General features: G+C 35.1%; 1 protein-coding gene across 5 annotated transcripts in view; it reads left to right on the top strand.

The window, feature by feature from the left end:
* Positions 1–23950, top strand: part of ECHDC1 (ethylmalonyl-CoA decarboxylase 1) — a 46798-nt gene extending 22848 nt beyond the window's left edge. For all 5 annotated transcript variants that reach the window (XM_042987132.1, XM_042987131.1, XM_042987135.1 and 2 more), the window contains exon 6: positions 22997–23950. In XM_042987132.1, coding sequence (XP_042843066.1) covers positions 22997–23405 — 409 coding nt within the window. In that variant the 3' untranslated portion in view covers positions 23406–23950. The remainder of the gene's footprint in view (positions 1–22996) is intronic.
* Positions 23951–25352: the final 1402 nt, after the last annotated feature.

Raw genomic sequence — 25352 nt, 5'->3', positions numbered from 1 at the left:
GAATTTTTAACTTCATGAATGAAGAAAATTGTTTCTTTAACCAGAATTCTCCTATATTAGATATATTTTATTCTGTATCATTTGAATAGTTTCAGAACTTAATTGCTTATAAAATAACTGGATCTGTATTCATACCCAGATGATATTTACACATTGCACATTGTTCTTCTAGTTTTTTGAGAATGTAATGAAAGCCAGGAACCCTATCTTTGAGGAAATTTTGCATAAAATCTCATCCATGGATCCTTAGTTTAGAACCCCTGTTTTTGAAGTATATATTTCTACACGTATGCTGTTCACTTTATCATTACCTGTTTTGTATATTTCTTCTGACTACTGATGTAATTTTGGTAAGGCCTTCACATATTTTGAGTTTGTTTATATGAAACATAATATTGAGTTTAATGACTTATTATAAAATGGAAAACTATGTAACCATGATATAAGTCAAGAATGGGAACATTGTCAGCACTCCTGAACTCTCCTGCATGCCCCTTCTAAGTTACAGCCCCCTCATTCCCATGTAGGGGCAACAGTTACCCTAAGTTTTATTTATATATTTATATAAATAAATAAATAAAAATAAAAATATATAATTAATATATAAATCAATCAATCAATTGATCAATTATATAATCAATATATTATATAATATATATTATATATAAATATATGAAAATAAATATAAATAAATATATATTTTATTTATATTTATTATAATTATTTTCTCTTTTTTAATCAAATTACTTCATACTTTCCTTATTTCCTAAGGAAATTAACTCTTCTGTAGCTGATATGTTCTGTTTTATTTTCTTTTTGAACTTAGTATAAATGGCATCGTATAGTAATAGAAATAGTGTTAGGAAAGAGTAAGTTTACTTATGTAAAGTATTAAATTATTTAATTTTTCTTCTTTTTTATAATTCATGACTCAGTTTCCAATTTATCAGTTGAAATAGATCACTTTGTATTCACATAAATATATATATTAAAATAGTTTTGGTGTATAAGACAATTTATAAAGATCTTAGCCTTTTTGAAAACTAGCACTTGTTTGGGGAGGAATCGTGTGTACTGTGAAAAATGGTCATTTCGTATGACAGTGCCCTCTGCTGTCATCAGTGCAGATTGCATTAGGATTCTACATTTGATTCTGTAGGAGGAAGGGTCTTGGCTTTATAAAGGACAACGTGAGATTAATTTAAAATGTTCTATGTGTGAAAGGATTAAATACTTTTCTCACTTTATCCTGAAATACAGGTATTTGTGTAATACATAATTCAAATATGTAATTATATATGTAACATATTTAAAAGTACATGTTTAAATATATAATTTAATACATTTAAGGAATTCTAAGTTATATGTGAATGTGCATTATTATACTTAAAAAGCCTTTATATAAAAGTAAGTACAAATTAAACTTTATAGATATCCTCTGGAAATAGTGCACTCTTTCATGTAGAGCCTGGTGTTCATCTTTAAGCATTTTTTAGACTTTTGCATTATCCTTCATAGTCATTCCTGATCTGTGTTTGGGTGTAGTTAGGGTTTAGGACAAAAGGCAAAATCACAGGGAAAACAATCACAGACTACTTAGTCCTTTAGTACTGCTAGTTTGCCTTGTTTGCTGTCCCCTAAATGAAGGAAGTGTTCTGTGTCCTGGGGTCTTGCCCTCATCAGATAAATCTAGTAATATACCTGCTACATTCACCTTGCCAATGCAGACATGTTCATCTGTGGATCAACTACTTGGTATATACAGGCCCTCATATTAAATTGCATTCATTTGAGTTATTCATTAAACATGTTTAGCACCCAAGAGACTTGTATACCTTAGGATTTTGTTTCATTTTTCTAGTAATGTAGTTTTACCTCATTTTACAAAATTGTTGATTCACAGTTGACAAGGAGTTGAAAAACAAATGGTAGAAACTGATCCTTCACAATAGAATTTTGAAAAGCATTGTCTTCAGCTGTTCAGCCCCTTTTAACCTACACACCGAGAACAAAAGCTCTTAAAGGTTAGAGGCTAATAGAGAGTATTGCATACTGAACTACCTTACTAGCCACAGTTACAAGGAAGCTGTAAGTCAGTATAAGTGTATAGCTGATTTTCCTCCCAACTTTATCAGACCCTTGTCAGTTATTCTCTATGACAAATTGCTTTAATTATTATTCTAAAAATATCTATGTGTTCCAAAAGAACACCAAAAACTTTCATAGCATTCTTTTAAAAGATAAGTTCCTTCCTTAGGGTTATATGTTTAGCTTGTTTAACTTTCTTACCTTGGAGAATTGCCTAGAATTCACTCAACTAAGATGTTCGTCCCTGTTGCTGTTACTACCATGGGAAATATTTCAGAAGATGAGAGATACACTGGATGTGAATATTCCAAAGAAATTAGCTCATGCAGCATTCTAGCATTATCCTGCCCTCTGCTCCCAACCCTGTAAGCACCCGTTGCTGATACTTATAACAAATTAATATTTCAGAATAGTTCAGAAACATTCAGGTCTACTTGGCATATGTAGACCCTTATATTAAATTGCACTCAACTGAGTCATAATTTTCATATAAAACATTCTTAGAAAAAATGGCTTTTAAAAAGCATTTTAAAAAATGTTCATTTATTTACTTTGAGGGGAGGAGGGCAATGAGGGAGGAGAGAGAATCCTAAGCAGGTTCTGCACTATCAACGCAGAGCCTGATGTGGGGCTTGATCTCACGAACTGTGATATCATGACATGAACCAAAATCAAAAGTCAGACATTTAACCAACTGAGCCACCCAGGTACTCCTTAAAAACATTTTTAAAAGCAAAGCATTATGAATTAAAAATTGGCATTCCTCAGTGCTTGGAATCTGGTCATTCAGAGATTATGTTTCTTTTTTAGTTACAAAATTGATGTAGGGAATAAAAAGCTAGAACTGTGATAAAATGATTTGCTTCTAATTTTTTGCTCTGTCTTGACTAATTAAAATATTTAGATTGCAATATAAATTAAGAAAATACTTATTTGCGTTATTAGTTTTCTATTGCAGCCATAACAAATTACCACTGATTTAGTGGCTTAAAACAGGATCGGTTTGTCATCTCACAAATGTAGAAGCCTGAAGTCCAGCTAGGCCAACTGGTTTCTGTAAAGCTGGTCACACAAGGCCCAAATCAGGTTGTTGGCTAGACTGGAGACTCTGGGAGAATCCACTTCCAGGCTCATCCTGATCACAACTGGCAGATTTCAGTTCTGTGTACTTGTAGGACCCATGTCCCTGTTTTCCTTGCTGACTATCAGCCAGGGACTGGTCTTTACTCCTAAAGGATGTCTGCATTCTGCATTCCTTCTCATGTTTTCCATGTGGCTCCCTGCAGCAGCGGCGGGTTGAGTTTCTCTCATACTTTGAATTTTTCTCATTTACCTTACTCCAGTTGGAGAAAGTTCTCTGCTTTTAAGAGTTCATGTGGTTAAATTAAGAGCCCATTCAGATAACCTCCCTCTTTTAATGTATGTAATCTTAATTACATCTGCAAAGTCTCTTTTCTTGTGTAAAGTACACATGCACTAGTTCCAGGGATTAGGGCATGGACATCTTTGTGGGATCATTCTGCCTACAACATATCGGCTTGGAATAGAGAATATAGGTCTCACCTTTCACCTCTTTGAGGACCAATGAAAATTGGTAACCTTGTTATTCTTAGTTACCTTTGTAAACTTTTTAGTTTTTAAACTTTTGTTTAGATACTTTTTAGAAAACTTTAATAATGATAGTTCCTATATGTGACAAACTGATAAAGTTTCACTTATACAAACATTATTTTAAGTGTAATTATAATATGGTTTCTTAGATTGGTTTTAAGCTCAAGATTCCAGAATGTGTTTTAGGAGGTACTTAGAACGCGCATTCCTTTATTCTACTTTCTGTCTTATTCCACCTCATTCAAAAAAGGGCGGAAAGGAGAAAGAGAAAAGAAAAAATCCCTCAAAACTACCCTAGAAAAGAGAAAATGACAAAGTCCAACTGCTTGGCTTTTAGCATCAATTTTTATCAAGTAAGCATGTAAATATTTTAATGACATGTCTAATATTTAATTTTTGTTATTGAATTTGGTGCAAGACAGAAACTAGAATTGGGTTTTTTGTTGTTGTTTGTTTTTTTCTGGTTTGGAAATAATTACAAACTTAACAGAAAAAGTTCAGGAGTGATACTGAGAATTTCCCTATATCATTCACTTAGATTTACCAGTTTTTGACATCTTAATGTTTTGTTTTTATTTTCTATCTCTCCTATATGAGTATGTATGTTTATATATATATGTATGTGTGCATATTTTTCCTGAGAAATTTGAGAGTAGGTTACAAATATCTTGCCCTTTTAATCCTTTACACACATACACACACAGAGACATGCACATAACTATATATATTGTTAAGAACAAGAATCTGGTCTTACATAACAACAGTACTGTTGTCAAAGGCAGGAAATTTAACCTTGATGCAATACTTTTATCTAATATACTATCTATACACCGATTTTGTCAATCTGACAATAATGTCCAGTGTAGCATTGTTTTCCTCCATTGCAGGTTCATGTACTGCAGCTAGTTGTCAAGATCTCATCACTTTCCTTTAATCTGGAAGAGTTCTGTAGCCTGCCTTTGTCTTTCATGACATTGACATTTTAAAGAAAACAGGCCAGGTTTTGCTTCTTGTTTTTTAATAGATTGTTTTTTCATCTTGAGGATTTCTGATATTTTCTCATCATTTGATTCAGGTTATGTGTCCCTGGATACTATCTCTGCAAAAGTGATGTTGTATTCTCAGGGTATCACATCTAGATGCATACAAGTGGTTTTTCTGCCCATCATTAGTGATGCTGACTTTGATCATACTGTCCAAAGTGTTTGGTTTCTCCACTATAGATGGCTCTTTCCTGCCTTGCCAACTAATAAGTAATCCTTGAGGGATGCTTTAAGACAAGTCTAATACTGTGTTTTTCACCAGACTTTCTCCACTAGATTTAGCGTTCTCTGATTACTCTTTCCCAAGCCATCTTTACTATGATGGTTGCTAATTTGTATTTTTCTGACCCTGTCACTCCCTTGGTATGTATCAGTTGTCATTTGACTCTAAAGAAAAGCTCTCCTTTATCCCATTCTCTACGTGTGTGTTGTGTGTCTGTGTGTGTATATTTATCATCAGTATGGGATAATAGATTTCCTCATTTTCAGCAGTTTATGATTCATTACTGTCCTTGATTGTTTTGATGCTTAAATTGTCCCGGATTTGGCCAGCGGGGAGCTTTTTAAGCTGGCTCACATATCCTTTTGATGTGCTCCATCATTCATTCATTCATTCATTCATTCATTGGTTTGAGTACTTCCTTAACTTTCTGAGTACAGGCATCTTATATCTTCCTCTACCTGACCCTAGATTCAGGCATGTCTCATAGGAGTACTTTTCTCCCTTCCTCTTTCCCTCCCCTCCTTTCCCCTCCTTCCTTCTTTCCTTACTTTTAGCATTGGTACTTTTTTGTGTGTGTGTTTATTTCTGAGAGAGAGAGAGAGAGCAGGGGAGGGGCAGAGAGAGAGGGAGACACAGAATCCAAAGCAGGCTGCAGGCTCTGAGTTCAGCACAGAGCCCGATGTAGGGCTCGAACTCACGGACTGCTAGATCACCGACTGAGCCACCCAGGTGTCCCAGCACTGGTTCTTTAAAGTAGGGAATAGTATTTTTAAAAACCAAGATCTAGATGCCTGGTGTTCTCATTGCTACTGGCATCTTTGTGGACTTTTTTAGCAAACAAAGCTAGGCCATACATTGATTAATCCATTTATTTATTAGAGATCGTGAGTTTATCCTTGATATCTCCCAGTGCAGTCTGTTCTCACAAAGTTTGGTCTTCTCCCATTCCATATTGTATCTCCTGCACCACTGGTCCCTGGCTCCCAGTTAACATCACCATATTTATTCATTGCTTGATCTTATTATATGAGGTAGTTTTAGAATTGTTGTGTCTATACCACTATGAAAAGTGAAACTACCTAAAAGAGTTCAAGATTTGCCTCTTAGTGTTTGTTTTTTTCCCTAGACTACAGATACACAGATACATAAAGCACTGCACTGTGTTCAGAAGTTACTTAAATTAGTTCCCTGATGTTTTTCCTTCTTCAATGTGGTTATGTTATTCATTTAAAATGTTAGTTCATTTAGTTTTTGTTTTCAGTTTTCAGTGTTTTTTTTTTTTTTTTCTTCCTGTCCTTCTTGATTGAATTTTATGTTTTTAATATGTACTCTGTTGTAATGAATAACTGTGTGTACTTTTTCGGTGTTATTAATGTTATATCTTAAGGATAGATTCTAGAAGTACTGCTGAATCAAAGGTTAAATGAATGTTTAGTTTCATTAGATATTGCCAAATTCACTTCCATAGGGAATAGACCATCCTTACATTTTCTATAGTCTGTTTGACTTAGCCTTGCCGGCAAAGGCTGCTGTTAAACAGCTTTTGAATTTTTGTTAGTCTAATGGGTGAGGGTAGTATTTCAGCATAGTTTTAACGTGCATAATTCTCTTAAAGTTAAATTGGTCACATTTTCATATGGTTAAGAACCATTTTTATATCTTTTTTGTGAATTATTCATGTTTTGCTTATTTCTCTACAGGATATTTGGCTTTTTCTCCCTTAATTTTATAAGTTCTTTATTATTTTTTTTAAGTTTACTTATTTATTTTTGAGAGAGCAAGCTGGGGAGGGACAGAGAAAGGGAGAGACAATCCTGAGCAGGCTCCACACCATCAGCACAGAGCCCAACCTGGGGCTTGAACTCACAAACTGTGAGATCATGACTTGAGCCAAGACCAAGAGTTGGCCACTTAACCAGCTGAGCCACCCAGGCACTCCTAAGTTCTTTAATATTAAGGATATTTGTTATTTTTGATGATATATTTTTTATATAGTTGTCCAGCTTGTCTTTGTGTCTTTTGACTTTGCTTATGTTTTGTTGTTTGTTTTTGCCATGCAAGTGTTTATTGTCATCATGTTTATCCATCTTTTTATTCCATTTGGATTTGAGTACTTTTTAAAAAGCCTTTCTGTATGTTCAGGCTATAGAAGAATTCACTCATGTTTTCTTCTATTACTTGTATAGTTTTGTGTTTTATATTTATATATCTAATCCATTTTTTAGTTTGTTTTTATGGAGTGAGTAATGAATCTTATTTTCTCTTTTTTTCCAAATAGCTATCCATTTGTCTCAATACTATTTCTTTAAAAAGGCCTTCTGTGGATATAACTGTCATATCATATACTTATTATATACTGGATTTATCTTATGCTATATACTAGATATTATCATATACTAGATTTCCACTTGTAGTTGCATCTGTTGATAATAGATTTGTTCTGTTCCATTGGTCTGTTTGACTATTCATGTACCAGGATTCATGTACTATTTTTATATATTTTTAAGTATGTTTAATTATTTTTAATAGGTTTTAATGTCTGATAACAGGGCTGGTCCCTGCTCATAGCTTTTTTTTTTTTCATTATTTTCCTTGCTATTCTTGCATGTTTATTTTTTCTGTTGGACACGTCCTATCAATTGTCTACCTCCAGAATAAAAACAGGTGTTGATATTTTTATTTGACTAACATTAAATTTATCAACTAATTTAGAGAGAACTGACATCTTGATAAAGTTGAGACACATACTAAGAACAGGAGATGTCTTAATATTTAAGTCCGTTTTTATGTCTCTTGGGAGTTTTATAATTTTCTTAATAGATTTTAAAAAATATTTAAGTGTAAGTATATTTCAAAGTATTTTGCTCTTGTTGCCGTTGCAAACTGAGTTTTCTCTTCCTTTATGTCATCTAACTTCTTATTTGTCTATTGGATGAAGGTTATTTTTATGCTAATTTTATATGCTGCTAACTGAACTTTTCTGTTGACTTGGTTTTATCAATTCTTTAATTTTCTTTTTTTTTTTATGCTTATTTTTGAAGGAGAGAGATAGAATGTGAGAGGGGCAGAGAGAGAGGGAGACAGAGAATCCAAAGCAGGCTCCAGCGTCTAAGCTGTCAGTGCAGAGCCTGACATGGGGCTCGAACTCACAATCTGTGCGATTGTGACCTGAGTGAAGTCAGTCACCCAACTGACTGAGCCACCCAGGCGCCCCTGATTCTTTAATTTTCTAATTGTACTACAGAGATACTTTTGCTTTGTCCCAATTATTATTTCTCTGATAGTTTTTTATTCTTATTGTTATGGTTAATACCTACAGTACAATATTAAACAGTAGCGAGAGATTTGCCATCCTTGCTTTGTTCCTGACCTTTGTGGACATACCTCTATTGTATCCCCTTTAAGTAAGATGCTAGCTTTAGGATTGAGGTTTATATTTGTATATGGATTCATGCTGAAGAATTTTCCTTCCGTTTTTAGTTTTTCAAGAGTTTTGAGGTACTGAATTTCATCCAAGGACTTTTCAGCATCTATGAAGATAAATGGTTCTTTTTATACCTATTAATATGATTAATTATAGTAATTGATTTGTAACCAGTTAAAGTATAAGCCCTTTTTAGAGTGTATGATTTTCTTAATATGGTGTTCAAATCTATTTGATAATAGTTAGGATTTTTGCTTTGATATTTGTATTTGTTATCTATTTTTGAGTAATAAATCTCCTTAAAACTTACAGCTTAACACATAAACATTTATTATTTCTAGGGATCAGGCGTATGTGTGTGGCTTGATTGGGTGCCTCTGGCTTAGGGTCTCTCATGAAGCTATAATCAAGATACCCAGGAACCAACTGAGGGAAGATTGATTTGAAGCTTACTCAAGTGGCTATTGGCAGGCCTCAGGTCCTCACTGACTATTAGCTGGGGATATCAGTTTCTTGGGCTTGCCTGGACTTGCCATGGGGCTACTTACAACCTGGAAGTTTGTTTCCTCCAAATTGAGGGTTCTGAGAGAAAGAGAATAGATAAGATAGAAACCCACAGTCTTTGTAACCTAATCCTGGAACGGAACATCCCATGTCTTTTACTGTATTGTTTATTAGATGACAGTCACTAGGTCCAGTCCAGTCAAGTGGAGAAGATTACATACACAAGGGTGTAAACACCAGGGGGGGCAGTGATCATTAGGGATCATCACAGAGACTGCCTACTAAAATATACCTAAATAATATTGGTCTAATTTAATTTTTTTGTGCTATATATATCAGATTTAGGTGTCAGTGTTATACTTCATTAAAAGAATTGGGGTGTTTCTTCATTTTCTATCTCAAAAACAATATATGTGGCATCAGAACTACATGGTTTGTAAAGATTTGGTAAAATCTTCCTGTGAAACTATCTGGGTTTGGTACTTTTTTGCTTTCAATGAGTCCAGTGGCATTATAATTCTTTTGTTTTTGTAGTTCTTTAGTTTTGTTATTTGCTTGGAGGCCCTGAGTTTTCTCTGTCTATGAAGTCTAGTGCTTTATTAGGATAAGTCTTAGAATTGATTCTTTATAGTCAGTTTCCCCAGGTATTGAATGAACCCTTTCAATAGGTAAATATTTGTTGTTTCATTTCCAGTTATTCATATATTATGTCTTCTTTGCCTATTTCTCTGACTCCTTTTTCTTTTTTTAATGAATTTCATTCTCTGGGTTGTTTTCCTGTTTTTCTTCAATGTCCTGTATTAAATTTTTATTCACGCTTATTCCTTTATTTCTTTTTTTGAGTTCAATCAACTTTCATTTATTTTATCTCCTAGCCCCTATTTTTTTTTTTTTTTTTTTTGGGTATGTGTGTGGGTCCATTTCTAGTCCTGTTTTTTAAATTTCCTTTTTTCATGCAACTGTGCTACTTGAAGATACTGAATTCAGTTTGGAATAACCATTTTTCTTTCATGGGTTTTCTCAGGGAGGGAGGTGCTTTTCATCAGCTGAAATGTTTGAATTTACATGTTCTGCTTTATTCTTACAGTAGCTTTTTATAGAATTAGCTTGATATTTTCTATTTCTGAATAATTTGTGGCTAGGATCCCTAATTTGAGAGTGCCAGCTTCTCACAGTTTAGTTTTGAATGGATGCATTAGTGATACAGTGGAAATGAGAGAGGAGTTGGCATGATTTGTATCTCTTTTGTTTTTACAGAATCTTTATTTTTCCCCTCTAATTTTTTTCTTTTATTTCTCTGAGGGTTTCACCTCTTCTCTACTTATCTGGGTCTTCTTTGGAAGCTGTGCTTATTCAAACTATCAATTTTAGCCTTTCTCACTTTCAGATTCCTTTTCTATAGCCAGTCCTGTGAACCACCAAATCCCCAAGTTGTACTCAGTATTTTAGAACATAGTGTTAGATTTTCTCATTCTGGGGGTGATTTTGACTGTACTTCCTCAAAGTCTTCCACGTCCGTCTCCTGTTTTACATGGATTTCTTAAGCCCCCTCTTTATCACTTTGTGCCCATCGGCTTTCAACGGCAGCAGGAAATCGTTTTTGTAATTTGGTGTTTATTTCCGTACCTGATAATTTCAAAGATGTAGTATTCTCTGTCTCTGAGTAATCCTGTTGGCATGGTTTTCTTTCACTCCTTGCTAATTTTGTAATTTGGGGGAGGATGTGTGGAGAGATTAGGAATCACTTGGCAGCCATTTATCTTCCAGACCAACTCCTGAAATTTTAGTTTTTAAAACTTAGCAGATTTATCAGTAGAGTTTTCCAAACATTTAGGAAAGAAATAACATCAATATTACATACATTCTTTCACTGAAAAGAAGAAGTTATAATTCCCATCTCTTTTAATGAGTGTAATATTTATTCCAAAACCTAGAAATGACATTATAAGAAAGCAAATTATAGGTCAATCTCATAAACATAAATGTAGAAATCCCAAACAGAATATTAAAAAATTTAATCAAATGATAAAAATGATAATGCATCACGACTACAAGGGGTTTATTCCCAAAATGCAAGGTTGGTTTAATATGCCATATTAACAACAACAACAACAACAAAGGGACACAGATCATTACAATCTGACAGATGCAGAAAAAGCATTTCACAGATTTCAACATCTATTCATGATAGAAACTCTTAGCACCCTAGGTAGGAACTTTCTTAGTTTAATAAAGGACATTTACAAAAATCCTACAGCAAACATCTCATAATGATAAAAATATTGAGGGGCACCTGGGTGGCTCAGTCGGTTAAGCGGCCGACTTCGGCTCAGGTCATGATCTTGCGGTCCGTGAGTTCGAGCCCCGCATCGGGCTCTGTGCTGATAGCTCAGAGCCTGGAGCCTGTTTCAGATGCTGTGTCTCCCTCTCTCTGACCCTCCCCCATTCATGCTGTGTCTCTCTCTGTCTCAAAAATGAATAAATGTTAAAAAAAAAAATTAAAAAAAAAATATTGAAAGCTTTCCCTCTGACATCAGAAACAAGGACAGTACTGTCACCACTTCTGGTCATCATTATACTAGATATCCTAGACAGTTCACTAAGGCAAATTAAAGAAGTTGTAAGGATTGGATTATAAGAAATAAAATCTTATTCACATATGACATCATTGTGATCCAAATGAATACATAGCTAATGTATTAGAACTAGTAAGTCAATTTTGTAAGTTTGTTGGCTTCAAGGTCAATAAAAATCAAAGCATTTCTATATGCCAAGCAGCAAACAAATAAACAACAAAATTTAAAAAATAATACCATTCAAAGTAGCATTAGGAAAAAAAAACCTAACGCCTAGGAACAAATCAAAACAAAAGGTATGTCAGAATTCTGCATTGAGAGCTAGAAAACATTACTGAGAGAAATTAAAGAAGACCTAAATGGTGGAATAGAAATATACCATGTCCATGGAATAAAAGACTCAATGTTGTAAAGATTCAGTTCTCTGCCAAAATAATCCACATAATCAATGTAGTTCCAGTAAAAATTCCAGCAAATTGGTGTGTGAGTGTGTGTGTGTGTGTGTGTGTGTGTGTATGTGTATGTGAATTGACAGCCTCTAAAATTCATATGGAAATGCAGAGTACAAAGAAGAACTAAAGTGGTCATGAAGAACAAAGTTGGAAGGTTTAAAATACCAGAGAGCAAAGTTTAAACTACCTGTTATGAAACTAAAGTAATTTAAACAGTCTGCTATTTGTACATACAAGGGTAGAAAAATTGACCAGTAGAGTTCAGAAACAGATCCAGAATATATGGTTATTTAATCAAAGATGAATGTGACACTTTTAGTACGTTAGGAAAGTATGGTCTCAAAAAAAAAAAATTAAAAAATTTAAAAAAAGGAAGGAATGGTCTCTTTAGTGAGTATATATATATGTGTACAATCAATTCAAGATGAATTGCAGGTAGAAAAGTGAAAGGTAAAACAGTGAAGCTATTTGAAAGAATACAGGAGAATATCTGGTCTTGAAGTAGTCAAAGATTTCTAAAACAGGACACAATAATCACTAACCATAAAGAAAAAAATTGATGAATTAGACTGTATTAAAGTTAATCAAAAACATAACTTCTATCAAAAACATATCTAAGAGGATGAAAATGCAACCTGCAGAGTGAGAGAAGATTATCTCCATATTTATATCTTACAAAAGACATAGCTAGAATATATAAAGAACCCCTTCAAAGCAATAAGACAGACAATCCAGGGGCACCTGGGTTGTTCAGTCTATTAAGCGTCCTACTTCAGCTCGGGTCATAATCTCACAGCTGTGAATTCAAGCCCCACGTCTGGCTCTGTGCTGACAGCTCAGAGCCTGTAGCCTGCTTCAGATTCTGTCTCTGTCTCTCCGTCTTCTCTCTCCCACCCCCTCAAATATAAATAAACATTAAAAAAAAAAAAAAAGACAACCCAGTTAAAATAAATGGACAGAAAACTTGAACTGACTTTTCAGAGGATATCTGAATAGCCAAAAAAAAAAAAAAAAAAAAAAAATAGGTTAAAAAGCACTGAACTTCATTAGCCATTAAAGAACTGAATTAGAATCACTACTTTTCACTGTGTTCCCACAAGAAAAGCTAAAATGAAAAAGATGGAATATATCAACTGCAACTCTCAGAAACTACTGATGGGAGTGTAAGTTGGTACAATGGAAAATGCCCAGTATCTACTAAAGTTGAATGTTACATACCCTATGTCACAGTAATTCTCTTTCTGTGTATATGTGGTTGATAGAAATTATGGCCTTCCCTAAATGTCTATATCCTAACCCTTGGAACCTGTGATTATATTACATTATATGTCAAGGGGGAATCAAGTTGCTAATGGATTATGGACTTAAGGTTGCTACTCAGCTGACCTGAAAATAGGGGGATTATTCTGGGGGACTGGGCCCAGTGTAACCACAAAGTTCCTAATAATGCTAGAGGGAAGCTGAAAAGTTCCAAGTCAGAAAAGGAGGTTTACTGACAGAAGCAAGATCAGAGTTGATGCAGTGTGAGAAGGGTTTAACCCATCAGGGCAACCTTTGAAGATGGAGGAGGATGGCCATGAGCCAAGAATTGTGATCAGGCTCTAGAAACTAGAAAAGGCAAGGAAATGGGCTCTCCCCTAGAGCCTCCAAAAGGAATGTAGTCCTACTGAAATCTTGATGTTAAACTAGTGAGACTTGTTGGACTTTAACCTACAGAACTGCAATAGATAACTAATGTAGTATAAATGCAGTAGAAATGCCTACAGTTGTTTATCTACAGACACATACTAGAATGTTCATAGCAGTACCATTCATAATAGCTAAAAATAGGAAACAGTCCTAAAGATCCTTCATCAAATGGAAGGGAGAAATCAGAGTAGACAGAGTTAATTGAAATATCTTAATGGTTCATGTCATCACACTATGATAGTCTGATGAATTCATTTTCAATATAGAAATTACCTGCCAAAGTGATATTGACCAATTTAAGACCAGTGTTGGGTAGTCAGGGTGCACTGTATTTTGAGATACTAGACATAAAATGGAAATATTACTTCATGCAAAAGTTTACTATTTGATTAATATATAGAGTATTTATTAAAATTTAAATTGTGGGGCACCTGGGTGGCTCAGTTGGTTAAGTGCTGACTCTTGGTTTCAGCTCAGGTCATGATCTCATGGTTTGTGGGTTCAAGCTCCCATGTTGGGCTCTGCACAGTGCAGAGCCTGCTTGAGATTCTCTTTCTCTCCCACTCTCTCTGCTCCTCTCCCTCACATGCCCACTTTCTCTCAAAAAAAAAGTTAAATTGTGCATGGAAATGATTCTCACCAACTTCATTTTATTAGCTGCTGCTGGAGACAGAAAGAAGTCAGGAAGAGAAGGCAAAGGGATGAGACTAGAGTTCAGAAATAAGTGTGGCAAAATGTTAACATCCTTAAAATCTGGGTGGTGGGTACATGAGTGTGTTATTTTCTGTGTATTTGAAATATTTTGTAATTAGAAAAAGTTCTTAACAGAGTACAGGAATTAATATTGCATTAACTGTGATATATACCTTTTTTTCCCCACATTCAGTCAGGCCTTAATTAGATTTCTGTAACATGTTGTTCTTTAAAGTGATAGCAGAGAACCAATCATGCCTTTATATTCTGGTTTCACTAAGTTAATATTGGAGAAAAAAGTCTTGTTTGGGGTTCTGGAACTTTGTAGGTGTAGTGTCTTCATTTCTGAAATCTGGATTCCTTAACAGGTATTAGAGTCCTTTTAACATTCACCTAAAAGTAGTAATGCTATAGTTCCAGCAAATCCTCATTTTTTCTTCCTTTTTTAAAGAAGAATTTAACATTTATTTTTGAGAGAGAGAGAAAGAGCAAGCAAGCGAGGGGGGGTGGAGGGGCAGAGAGAGAGCAAAAGAGACACAGAATCCAGAGCAGGCTCCAGGCTCTGAGCTGTCAGCACAGAGCCCGTTGCGGGGCTCGAACTCATGAACTGCAAGGTCATGACCTAAGCTGAAGTCAGACATTTAACCAACTGAGCCACCTAGGGACCCCTTATTTTTTCTTCCTAATGGAGACTGTTTTCCCCATAGAGTCTTTACTCACTAACAACTAGAACAATGGAACAAAAAGAATCCTTGGATAGTTAGCAAAAGAAGGTGAAAGGTGAGAAGTGGGTGATGGTGGTGGTGGGAGCTACCTGTTGCAGGGCTGTAAGAAAAATGTGTGAGGGCTGGAAAATTAATAGCACAGTGGAATGCAAGGAAAGTCAGGCTAAGTACTTCTATTATGCATTTAGGTGATGTAGTGGACAGAATAGCAGCACCTCCCCCCGCAAGATGTCTGCCCACATTTTGTTCTTCCTCAGAATTTGTTACACGTTGATCCGTGAACAACATGGGTTTGTATTACATGGGTCTACTTATACCTGGATTTTTCACAGTACTGTAAATGTATGTACTCTTCCTTATGGTTTTCTTAATATTTTCTTTTCTCTAGCTTACTTTATTGTAAAAATATGTAATACATATACAAAATATTTGTTAATTGACTATGTCATTGGTAAGGCTTTTTGGTCAACAGTAGACTATTAGGAGTTAAGTTTTGGGGGAGTCAAAAGTTATACATAGAGTTTTGACTGTGTGGAGTCAGCACCCCTAACACCCATGTTGTTCATGTATTAACATTTGACAGAAGAGAACTTGTGGCTGTGATTAAGGTTCTGGACTCTAAAACAAGGAGATTATTCTGGATTATCTGGGTGGACCCAATCTAATCATATGAGCCTTTAAAAAATAAAGACATGAGGCAGAATGGAAAGTCAGAGAGATGAGAGGCATGAAAAGTCTTTGAAGATGGAGAAAGGGGACCTCAAACCAAGGAAATGCAGGTTGTGTTTAGAAGATAACAATTCCCCAACTGAAAACCAGCACAGAAATAGGGACCTTAGTTCTAAAATTGCATGGAACTTAATTTGGCCAACAGTCTGACAAAGTTTGGAAGTATATTAGTGTCTAGAGACACCGAAAGGAAAGCAAGTCTTGCCTACATGTTGATTCAGCCTTGTGAGACTAAGCAATGGATCCTCGTTGAGCCATGGTTACCCAGACTTCTGACCTATAGAATTGAGGTAATTAGTGTTGTTTAAGCCACTGAATTTGTGTTATAGCATCAATAGTAAATAATACAGGTGATGATATTTTAAAAATGTGCTTTCTGATTATAACAGGATATGTGCTCATTCTAGTAAATATGAATCACCTGGGGATTTTACTAAACTACACAGTTCTGTTTTCATAGATCTGAGGTTAAGCCTTGAGATGATGCTGATGTTGCTGGCCCACACAACCACACATTGAATAACAAGATTCTAGATTATCTTTAAAATATAGTAATGTGTAGAGTAAAAAATTAAAGTTGTTATCATCCAAAGATAACTAGCATTAATGCTGTGGTGTGATTTCTTCATGTCTTTTTAAAATAGACATTAATTTTCTATTAAAAAAATTAGGATCACATGGTATATAGTTTAGAAAATGGTAGTGTTCCTGTATTATTAAATTAAATATGCTTGAAAACATGAATTTAATAAGTATAAAATATTTAATAATGTACTAAAATATTCTGCTTTGGTTGTTTCCAACTTTTCTCCATTATGATTAATGCTATGATAATTACCTTATAAATAGTGCTTTTCCACATTTCAGATTATTTCCTTAGAATAAATCCCGCAAGTAGTTCAAGTACTTAACCAAAGGATATGAAGATGTTCTAACTTTTTCATCCAAAGTGCCAGGTTATCCTTCAGGAAAGATTCTGCCAATTTATATTAATACCAGCTGTATATGTGTGTCTGTTTGAGAGCATCCTGTCTTATAGGAGTATAATCTTTAATTTTTCATAAATTTTTTTTAAAGTTTATTTATTTATTTTGAGAGAGAGTGAGGAAGGGAGGGCAAAGAGAGAGGGAGAGAGAGAATCCTAAGCAGACTCCACGTTGTCAGTGCAGAGTATGATGCAGAGCTTGATCCCATGAGATCATGACCTGAGCTGAAATCCTAAGTCAGACGCTTATCTGACTGAGCCACCCAGGTGCCCCATGAATATAATCTTTTAAAACAGCTTTTCTAATTTTGATAATCAAAAATTAAATTTTATTTGAATTTGCAATTTTAAAGGTTTTTGGTAATACATAAATTTTCACATTCATTGGTGTGTGTGTGTGTGTGTGTGTGTGTGTGTGTATGTGTGAATTGTCTGCATTTTCTTTTCCTGGTTTTCTTTGGAAGATCAAAGATTTAGCTGTTTATACAGAATGAAAAACATTTTTATTCCTATATCTCCCTAGTGAAATAAAATTCTCACCTATGCAGTTTAGAGTCTGCCTAATTTGTTTCCATTCTTTAACATTGTTTTCATGAATGTAAATAAACCTTAACCCAAAGTATTAGCATTTCTAGCTGCTACCCCTTAGTTCAAGGTGTATTACAGAGAAAGGGAGCTGTAAGCATGCTTGTCCCAAGGGAGCTAGGTAGGTAGTAACCCTTTTCTTATATAAAACGCAAAATATTTATACATAACATACACCCACTTGCAAAGAGACAAATGTGCATGCTTGTGTGCACGCACTCATAGACACACACACACACACACGCAATATCCCAGATCTCAGAATAATTACAAAGCAAACTCCATTTTTGATGTGGCAGTGCCTGTTCTCTGAATATGAGATATCTACCTCCGGAAGCAGTCACATTGCCTGTGTTGGCTTGTTTTGTACTTACCAACATTATTAGGTGGAAATTCTTTAGATCCTGTAATATCAAGAAAATTCACCTCTGAGCAGGCTAAGATTACTGACTGAATATTAAAATCAGAGTTGATGTCCCAAAATATTTTCACATACATGAATACAGAAATTCACATATTCAACCATATACTTTCTTATTCAGGCTGTCTCTGCATAAAATAAATGGAGCCTCATGAGGCCAATCACTCGAGGGTAGGAATCCTGAGAATAGGGGAGAATCTTTGGGTTCTTGCCTTCTCTTTTCCATAATATGTCAAGAGATGTGAGGTCAGGTAGAAAGTAGGAGGGAGAAGGTGCCAGGAAGATAAGTACCTGTGCAAACAAGTGCTTATGGTCAAGCCTGGACTTTAAAGTATTGTGATCAGAGGTGCTGTTGCTAATTATATACGTTTTACATACCACATTTCCACATGTCACCACAATTTGCTTTATTGGCTTTGGCTCTTAATATGCACTGTCAAAGGACTAGCAGTTTCTGGCACTAGACCAAAGTTTATTTAAATTGATGATTCCAAACTTTAAATTTATGACATCATATTAGTTTGTAATATGAATGTTTTCTTTAAAACTTTAAAATATTTATGCTTTTACTTATATTACACAGTATTCCTTAAGCTAATCTTAGATATATGTCTATTTAAAAAAAAAATCAACTTGGAGTCTTTTGCTTCAGCCTTATCTGTAGTAGAGTACAGTTATTCTGCCTTTATCTGGAAATAAAAATTGTAATATAGGGGCACCTGGCTGGCTTGGTCAGTGGAGTGTGTGACTCTTGATCTTGGGGTTGTGATTTGGAGCACCACATTGGGTGTAGAGATTACTTAAAAAAATAAAACCTTTAAAATAATTGTATATATTTTGTAGTCTTGTTAACAGATTTGAGGAAGGATAGTATACCATCATTTGCTGGGCTTCATGGTATAAGTATAGTTCTTTTACTTTCAGTACTTTAAGGGTCAAGTCATTTTCATCCAGGAAACATGATACTACTTTACTAGCAGAAACACTACTGTCATTTGTAGTGACCTATCAATGCAACCAACTTAATAAAAGCTAGTACACATAGAGTTTAATATATGTCAGGCACTGTGAGGCTACAAAATATAAACAACATTTATATTCCAAATAAAAGTATAAATAATACTGTTCTCTACTATGGATGTGGCTGAGGCCGATGTCACACTTTTTTTTTTTTTTTTTTTTTTAAACAAATATGGGTGCCTGGGTGGTTCAGTTGATTGAGCTTCTGACTCTTGATTTTGGCTCAGGTCATGATCTCATGGTTTGTGGGATCAAGCCTTTCTCTCTCTTTCTCTCTTCTCTCTCTGCCCTTCCCCCCGCTCGTGTGTGCTCTCTCTCAAAAAATGGATAAACTTAAAAAAAAAATCACAAACACAGTCACTCCTCTAGGACTTTATTTAAATGAATTGTGGCATACATATTGTAAACACATTTCGTATATTAACTTAATATTCATAATAATTCTATGGCATAAGTACTATTATCATATCTATTTTATAAACAAGCGTACCGAAGCCCAGGGATTTTAAGTAATTTAATCTTCCTCGTCCTTTTTATACTGTGACTTCTTCTGTGCTGTATTTTACAGGGTGTAGTATGCAACCAGTCTATTGGGAAAGCCTGCAGTCTGGCTCAAGTCTATGCACTTCACATCAAAGCCTAATTGTCTCCCAACACAATTATTTGTTTCTCAATTCTTTATTGCAGAGTTCACTAAAAGTACCGTTATTTAGAAATAAACAGTTCTTAAAATGTATAACTTTTACTAAAAAACTTATTTAAGAAAAATTTAATTGTTTTAAAATTGTTTTTCTTGAATACGTTTGTTCAAAGGCCTGGAACTTAACAGTCAACTTATTAGAAAGTACTAGCGCATTGAACAGTCTTTTCAGGTGTCAGGACTGACTTTGTAACACCTGCCACCGGTGTTAGTTTTTCTCATTACGGGTAGTTTACTATTGCAGCCATACAGTAATGAGGAGTGTTATCTACCTTTGATTAATTTCCTCATCTCCTGTCTGAGGTGTCACAGGAGATTTTGAACATTGCCAATAATAATTATACTAATAGAAGATACTTTTAATTCTTTTGTCAAAATAAAGGAGTTTAATGTCATTTTATAAATTGAGTCTGCTGTAATTCATCAGAATTTTAAGATTTAGGTCTTCCAGTTTTCCATGTAGATTATTCCCTACAGTAAATTACATTAACAGGTGGAATAACTGCATCTACATTCTAGAAGTAATTAATTAGTGTATAATCCTGTAAGGTTGATTAGGAAGCTGTTTCTATTTTTGGATATATCTTGTTGATTGGACATTTTCCTTGTAGGTTATGGTTATCAACATTTAAAGTTTTATGTTTAAATGTTAATTTTTGGGTTAATGGTCTTGTGTAGGTTATCATCTGAATGTTCCGTATTTCTCTTTCTGTTAGAGTAAACTACCTTGTGTTCTTTTGCCAATAATTTTTTTGGTAGTATTTACTAATGTGTATTAAATGTTGGGGCACCTGGGTGGCTCAGTTGGTTAAGTATCCAACTCTTGATCTCTGCTCTGGTCATGATCCTACTGCTCATGAGTTCAAGCCACACCTTGGGTTCTGTGCTGTTAGAGCCCACTTGAAATTCTCTCTCTCCCTCTCTCTCTCTGTCCCTACCCTGCTTGTACATGCTCTTGTGCTTTCTCTAAATAAATAAACTTCAAATGTATATCAGTACACAAACAGATCCTAGGCATATGTAAAAAATGGATATTGGGGTGCCTGGGTGGCTCAGTTGGCTAAGCCTCCGACTTTGGCTCAGGTCATTATCTCATGGTTTGTGAGTTTGAGCCCCGCCTCAGCCTCTGTGCTGACAGCTCAGAGGCTGGAGCCTATTTTCGGATTCTGTGTCTCCTGCTTTCTGCCCCTACCCCGTTCACACTGTGTCTCTCTCAAAAAATAACCATTAAAAAAATTTTTTTTAAATGGATGTCAGAGTTTGATCACAACAGGTAGGTTTTACAAAGATTACCTCAAGATTTGTTAGAGTTGTAAAATATGATTCAAAATGGCATGCCTCATCTTGTAAGATATGGCAAAGGAAAAAAAAATACATGGTATAAAGTTGGATTCTTCTTTAGAAGCAGAGAATTCCAAATACAAGCAAGCTTACATAGATAATAACTTTTATTGTCATAAACTCATCTACATTTTCCTAACATTCGGGCTTTAACCAACTTTTATATGTTCAGCTGAATCTAAATGAATTTATTTCCGACATAATCCTTTTCTGTATTGTAGGCACAGTTGAGCCAACATCCGTGTCAATTCTAGGATATAATTTAGAACCACGACGTACTCAATTTATGCTGTGAAAAGTTTTATCGAGTTGTGTTCAGTATTTTTAAAAAATTTAATGTTTATTTTTGAAGGAAAGAGACAGAGCATAAGCGGGGGAGGGGCAGAGAGAGGGAGACACAGGATCCAAAGCAGGCTGCAGGCTGTCAGCACAGAGCCCGATGAGGGGCTCGAACTCACAAGCTGTGAGATCATGACCGGAGCTGAAGTCAGATGCCCAACCGACTGAGCCACCCAAGTGCCCCGAGTTGTGTTCAGGATTAACAGCATTCCTGTCTCTAAGACTATTAGACATTATTTCTATGATTTCTATTCCACTTTAATTTTTGACATTGTTTTCTGTTTATTACAACAAGGCAAGTACTCTCAGTTTTGGGGTTAGATTCAGATTCTTAGGAGATTTGTTCCTTCTTCCCATTTAAATTCATTGAAAACTATTTTCAGGGCTGTTTGCCTCTAAAAGCAATTGTTCATAATTGAGGCAGATTTTCCCTTGTAGGAATTCACAGCTGTGAAGAGAAAGTTCTCTTTCCCAGTGGGTTACTAAATAGGCTTTTGTGAGAATTTACTGGAATATTTTTCCTGATGAAAGAGTCAAAGACTAAGAGTCTGTTGTTCTTGGTGCTAATAGAACCAGAACACCTGCAGCTGAGCATTTACACTTTGGAAAGCAGAACTAATGTAAGGTCTTCTTTTATGTAGGGAGTAGTTTGAAAGCAATAATTTTTCTTAAAAAATTACAATTCAGACATGATCTTTGTTCCAAATTAGAGGTTTTAACAGTGAAAGCTCATTGAAGTATGCAGTCAAAATAAAACTCACATACAGCATTTCCTATGTAGTATAGCTTTGTGCATTCTGCTAATGTACACATATTTAATTGGCAAACATGAAGCCTTTTACTGTGTCCACTGATTTGTGTTAATACTTCCCTTTCTTGTTCCACTTTGTTTCTTAATCACCCAATTCATAAAAACCCCATTTGGGGAAAATGCATCCCTGCTATAGGAAATCACTACTCAACCCAAGCCACTGTCAGCTTTCTTAATGGCATCTGTTTCCATCCTAGTCTCGCTTCTCTGTGTACTGTGAGGTTAAGAGCACACATAGTGAGCTAACCTTCCTGTGTTTAAATTTTGGCTGTTACAGTGGCATGGCCTTGAGTTGAGCTATTTATTTCATCTCTAGGTGGCTTCAGTTTCCCTCTGTAAAATGGATATTACTGTACCTCATATGCTTTTTCCATCCATATCCTCATTGTGTAGTCCCTTGCCCCATTTTTTCTTTATAACACTTATCCCCACTGGTTCTATATCGTTCAGTATCTTTCTCTCCTAACAGGAATGTAAACTCAGCACAGGGTTTTATTTTGGTCATTGTTGTAGTCCCACACCTAGACAACCTGGCATAGGTGGTGCTTAGTAAATACTTGCTCAAAGGCTGTATATAGATGCTGCGTTAAGAACCAATGTTTTCCTGACAACTACTGACCTTACTTTTATTATGCACCTTTTTTTTTTTCTTTTTCCCATGGTATGACCCTGACATTTCCTACTCCAGTATTTTTACTTAATCCAGGTTTTCTCATTAGGCCACTATTCACTTTTAAAAGATAATCTGGGCTTTTAGAAATAAAAACTAAATTCTTATTTTGCAAAGTAAAGGATAAGCAAGCACAGTGAAACTGCTGATACTATTTTCAAAGGGAAATATTCAGTACTATGTAGTAAATTGAACTGTATACTTATCCAGATAGTTTGAACTTTTAGTTTTTAATATAACAGATCTACCTACCTATAATGATCCATGGACATTTCAGATCAGATAATGAATAATACTTTGAGTAAAGCACATATACTTACAGTTACATATACTTAGTTACAATTAAGTTTTCTTTTTTCTTTTGCAGATTAATGACGCCAGAGAGTGAGATAAGATTTGTCCACAAAGAGATGGGTATAATACCAAGCTGGGGCGGTGCTACCCGACTAGTTGAAATAATCGGCAGTAGACAAGCTCTCAAAGTATTAAGTGGGGCCCTCAAACTGGATTCAAAAAAAGCTTTAAACATAGGAATGGTTGACGAGGTCTTGCAGTCTTCAGATGAAACTGAATGTCTAGAAGAGGCACAAGAGTGGCTAAAGCAGTTTATCAAAGGGCCACCAGAAGTAATTAGAGCTTTGAAAAAATCTGTTTCTTCAGGAAAAGAGCTTTGTTTTGAGGACGCATTACAGAATGAAAGAGACCTTTTAGGAACAGTTTGGGGGGGACCTGCAAATAAAGAGGCTATTGCTAGGAGACGAAAATTTGATACATAATTTTTTAAAGTATGATGTACTACAAGAAAAACTCCAATAAATTAATAAAGTTAAATATTAACTAGGAATACCAGAATTACTTCGGAGGCTACACTTAGTATTTGATTTAATAATTTTTTAATATCTGAACTCATTGACCTAGTTTTCAGTATATTTGGGTAATTATCAAGTAATGTAGAACATTTGGTTAAAATATACAACACTTTTGGCTTAAAAATTATCAATTCCATAGTAGTTCTTAGCCTGTAACAAAAGACCAGTTTTTGAGAGGAAAAACCTCTCCACAGAACCTATTCCTGGGTTATTTTTCATGGTGTCTGTTCAGTCTTATCTGGAAATAATTTACAAAAATAACAGTGAAATTTGCACTAAAGAACAAAAGTGGAAGAGGGGTCAGGGAACAAGATAAGAAAAGGTATGATCGTTTTCTTCTGCCTTAATCAGCGGTAATAGGTAAAGAATTGGGGAGAGGTGCTTGGCTGGCTCTGTTAGTGAAGCATGTGACTCTTGATCTTGGAGTTGTGAGTTTGAGCCCCATGTTGGATATAGAGATTACTTAAAAAATAAAAGAATGTTTAAAAATAACTGGAGGAATGCCTGGGTAGCTCAGTCGGTTGAGCATCTGACTCTTGATTTCAGCTCAGGCCATGATCTCATAGTTCTTGAGGTTGAGCCCCCTGTCCACAAAGAGCCTGCTTAGGATTCTCTCTCCCTCTCTCAAAATAAATAGATAAACTTAAAAAATTTGGGGAATTGGGGCACTTGGGTGGCTCAGTCGGTTAAGCGTCCGACTTTGGCTCAGGTCATGATCTTGCAGTTTGTGAGTTCAAGCCCTGCGTCAGGCTCTGTGCTGACAGCTTAGAGCCTGGGGCCTGCTTCTGATTCTGTGTCTCCCTCTCTCTCTGCCCCTCCCCTGTTCACGATCTCTCTCTCAATAATAAATAAACGTTAAAATTTTTTTTAAATAAAAAAAATAAAATTTGGGGAATGGCTTTTTTTTCCTATGGCTCTTTTAAATAAAAATGCTCCCCACCTTACCACCCTACCAAATTTGGAGCCTTACTGCATATTTTAGTTTCTATTTTAAATGATCTACTAAACAACCATAGCCATCATGTGGAAAGTCTACTGACTCTACAAAATTGGCCATGCATTTGTATGCCCTGGGATTTCTGAACTAGTAAGTAGTACTGTTTAGTTTACACAGTAATACAATTTAACTTTACATCAAAATGTCCTGACATCAAAAGGACTCCTGATGCATCACTGTTACATTCGCATTTTATATCAGATTTCTATTTTTTTCTGAAAAGTGGCTAACCTTTCTTTTTTAGAACTAGCTCTATTTTGAAAGTACACTTAATAAAAATGCACAGCTCAAACTTTTATGATCTCAATGACACAGGCTTTAAAAGTAAGTCAAAGAATGAAGTCCCAGTTCTAACCTATCAGAGCAAGGGATAAAAGAGAATTTCAAAGTAGTGGCAGATTTTATTTGCTCTTGTAACATTCAATTCATACTTGGAAAATCATATTAAAAGTAACTTGCATAGGCTTCAACATGATCCTACTGTTTTGAGTTAAAACACTAAGACAAACTCACACTACCTTTTTTCAGAACCAAATTCTGGATTTCCAAGTTAACCCAGGACTTCCTATCTTGCCATAGAGTCTACATTTTGTGTGAAGTGAATTTGTGTCTACTAATGCTGTTTACAAATAATACAATTTAATCCATTAGTGTCAGGCCACTAATGAAGACTGGCAAGGAAAATCTAGTATGGTCTCCACTACCAGTTATGTAAGAAATTTAAGTCTCACGGGCTGTAGATTTAATTCCATACACACTTATACCGTGCAATTGCTTGTAGATTCTGTTTAATTATTCTTTATGAATAGAATAAATCAAACTTCAAGCAGGTGACTAAGCTGAATACCACCACTCCA

This window comes from Panthera tigris, chromosome B2 (genome assembly GCF_018350195.1).
Source record: "Panthera tigris isolate Pti1 chromosome B2, P.tigris_Pti1_mat1.1, whole genome shotgun sequence".
In the NCBI taxonomy this organism is placed as follows: Eukaryota; Metazoa; Chordata; class Mammalia; order Carnivora; family Felidae; genus Panthera; species Panthera tigris.
The sequence above is the reverse complement of the archived record's forward strand: the minus strand, read 5'-3'. Positions and strand labels throughout refer to the sequence as shown.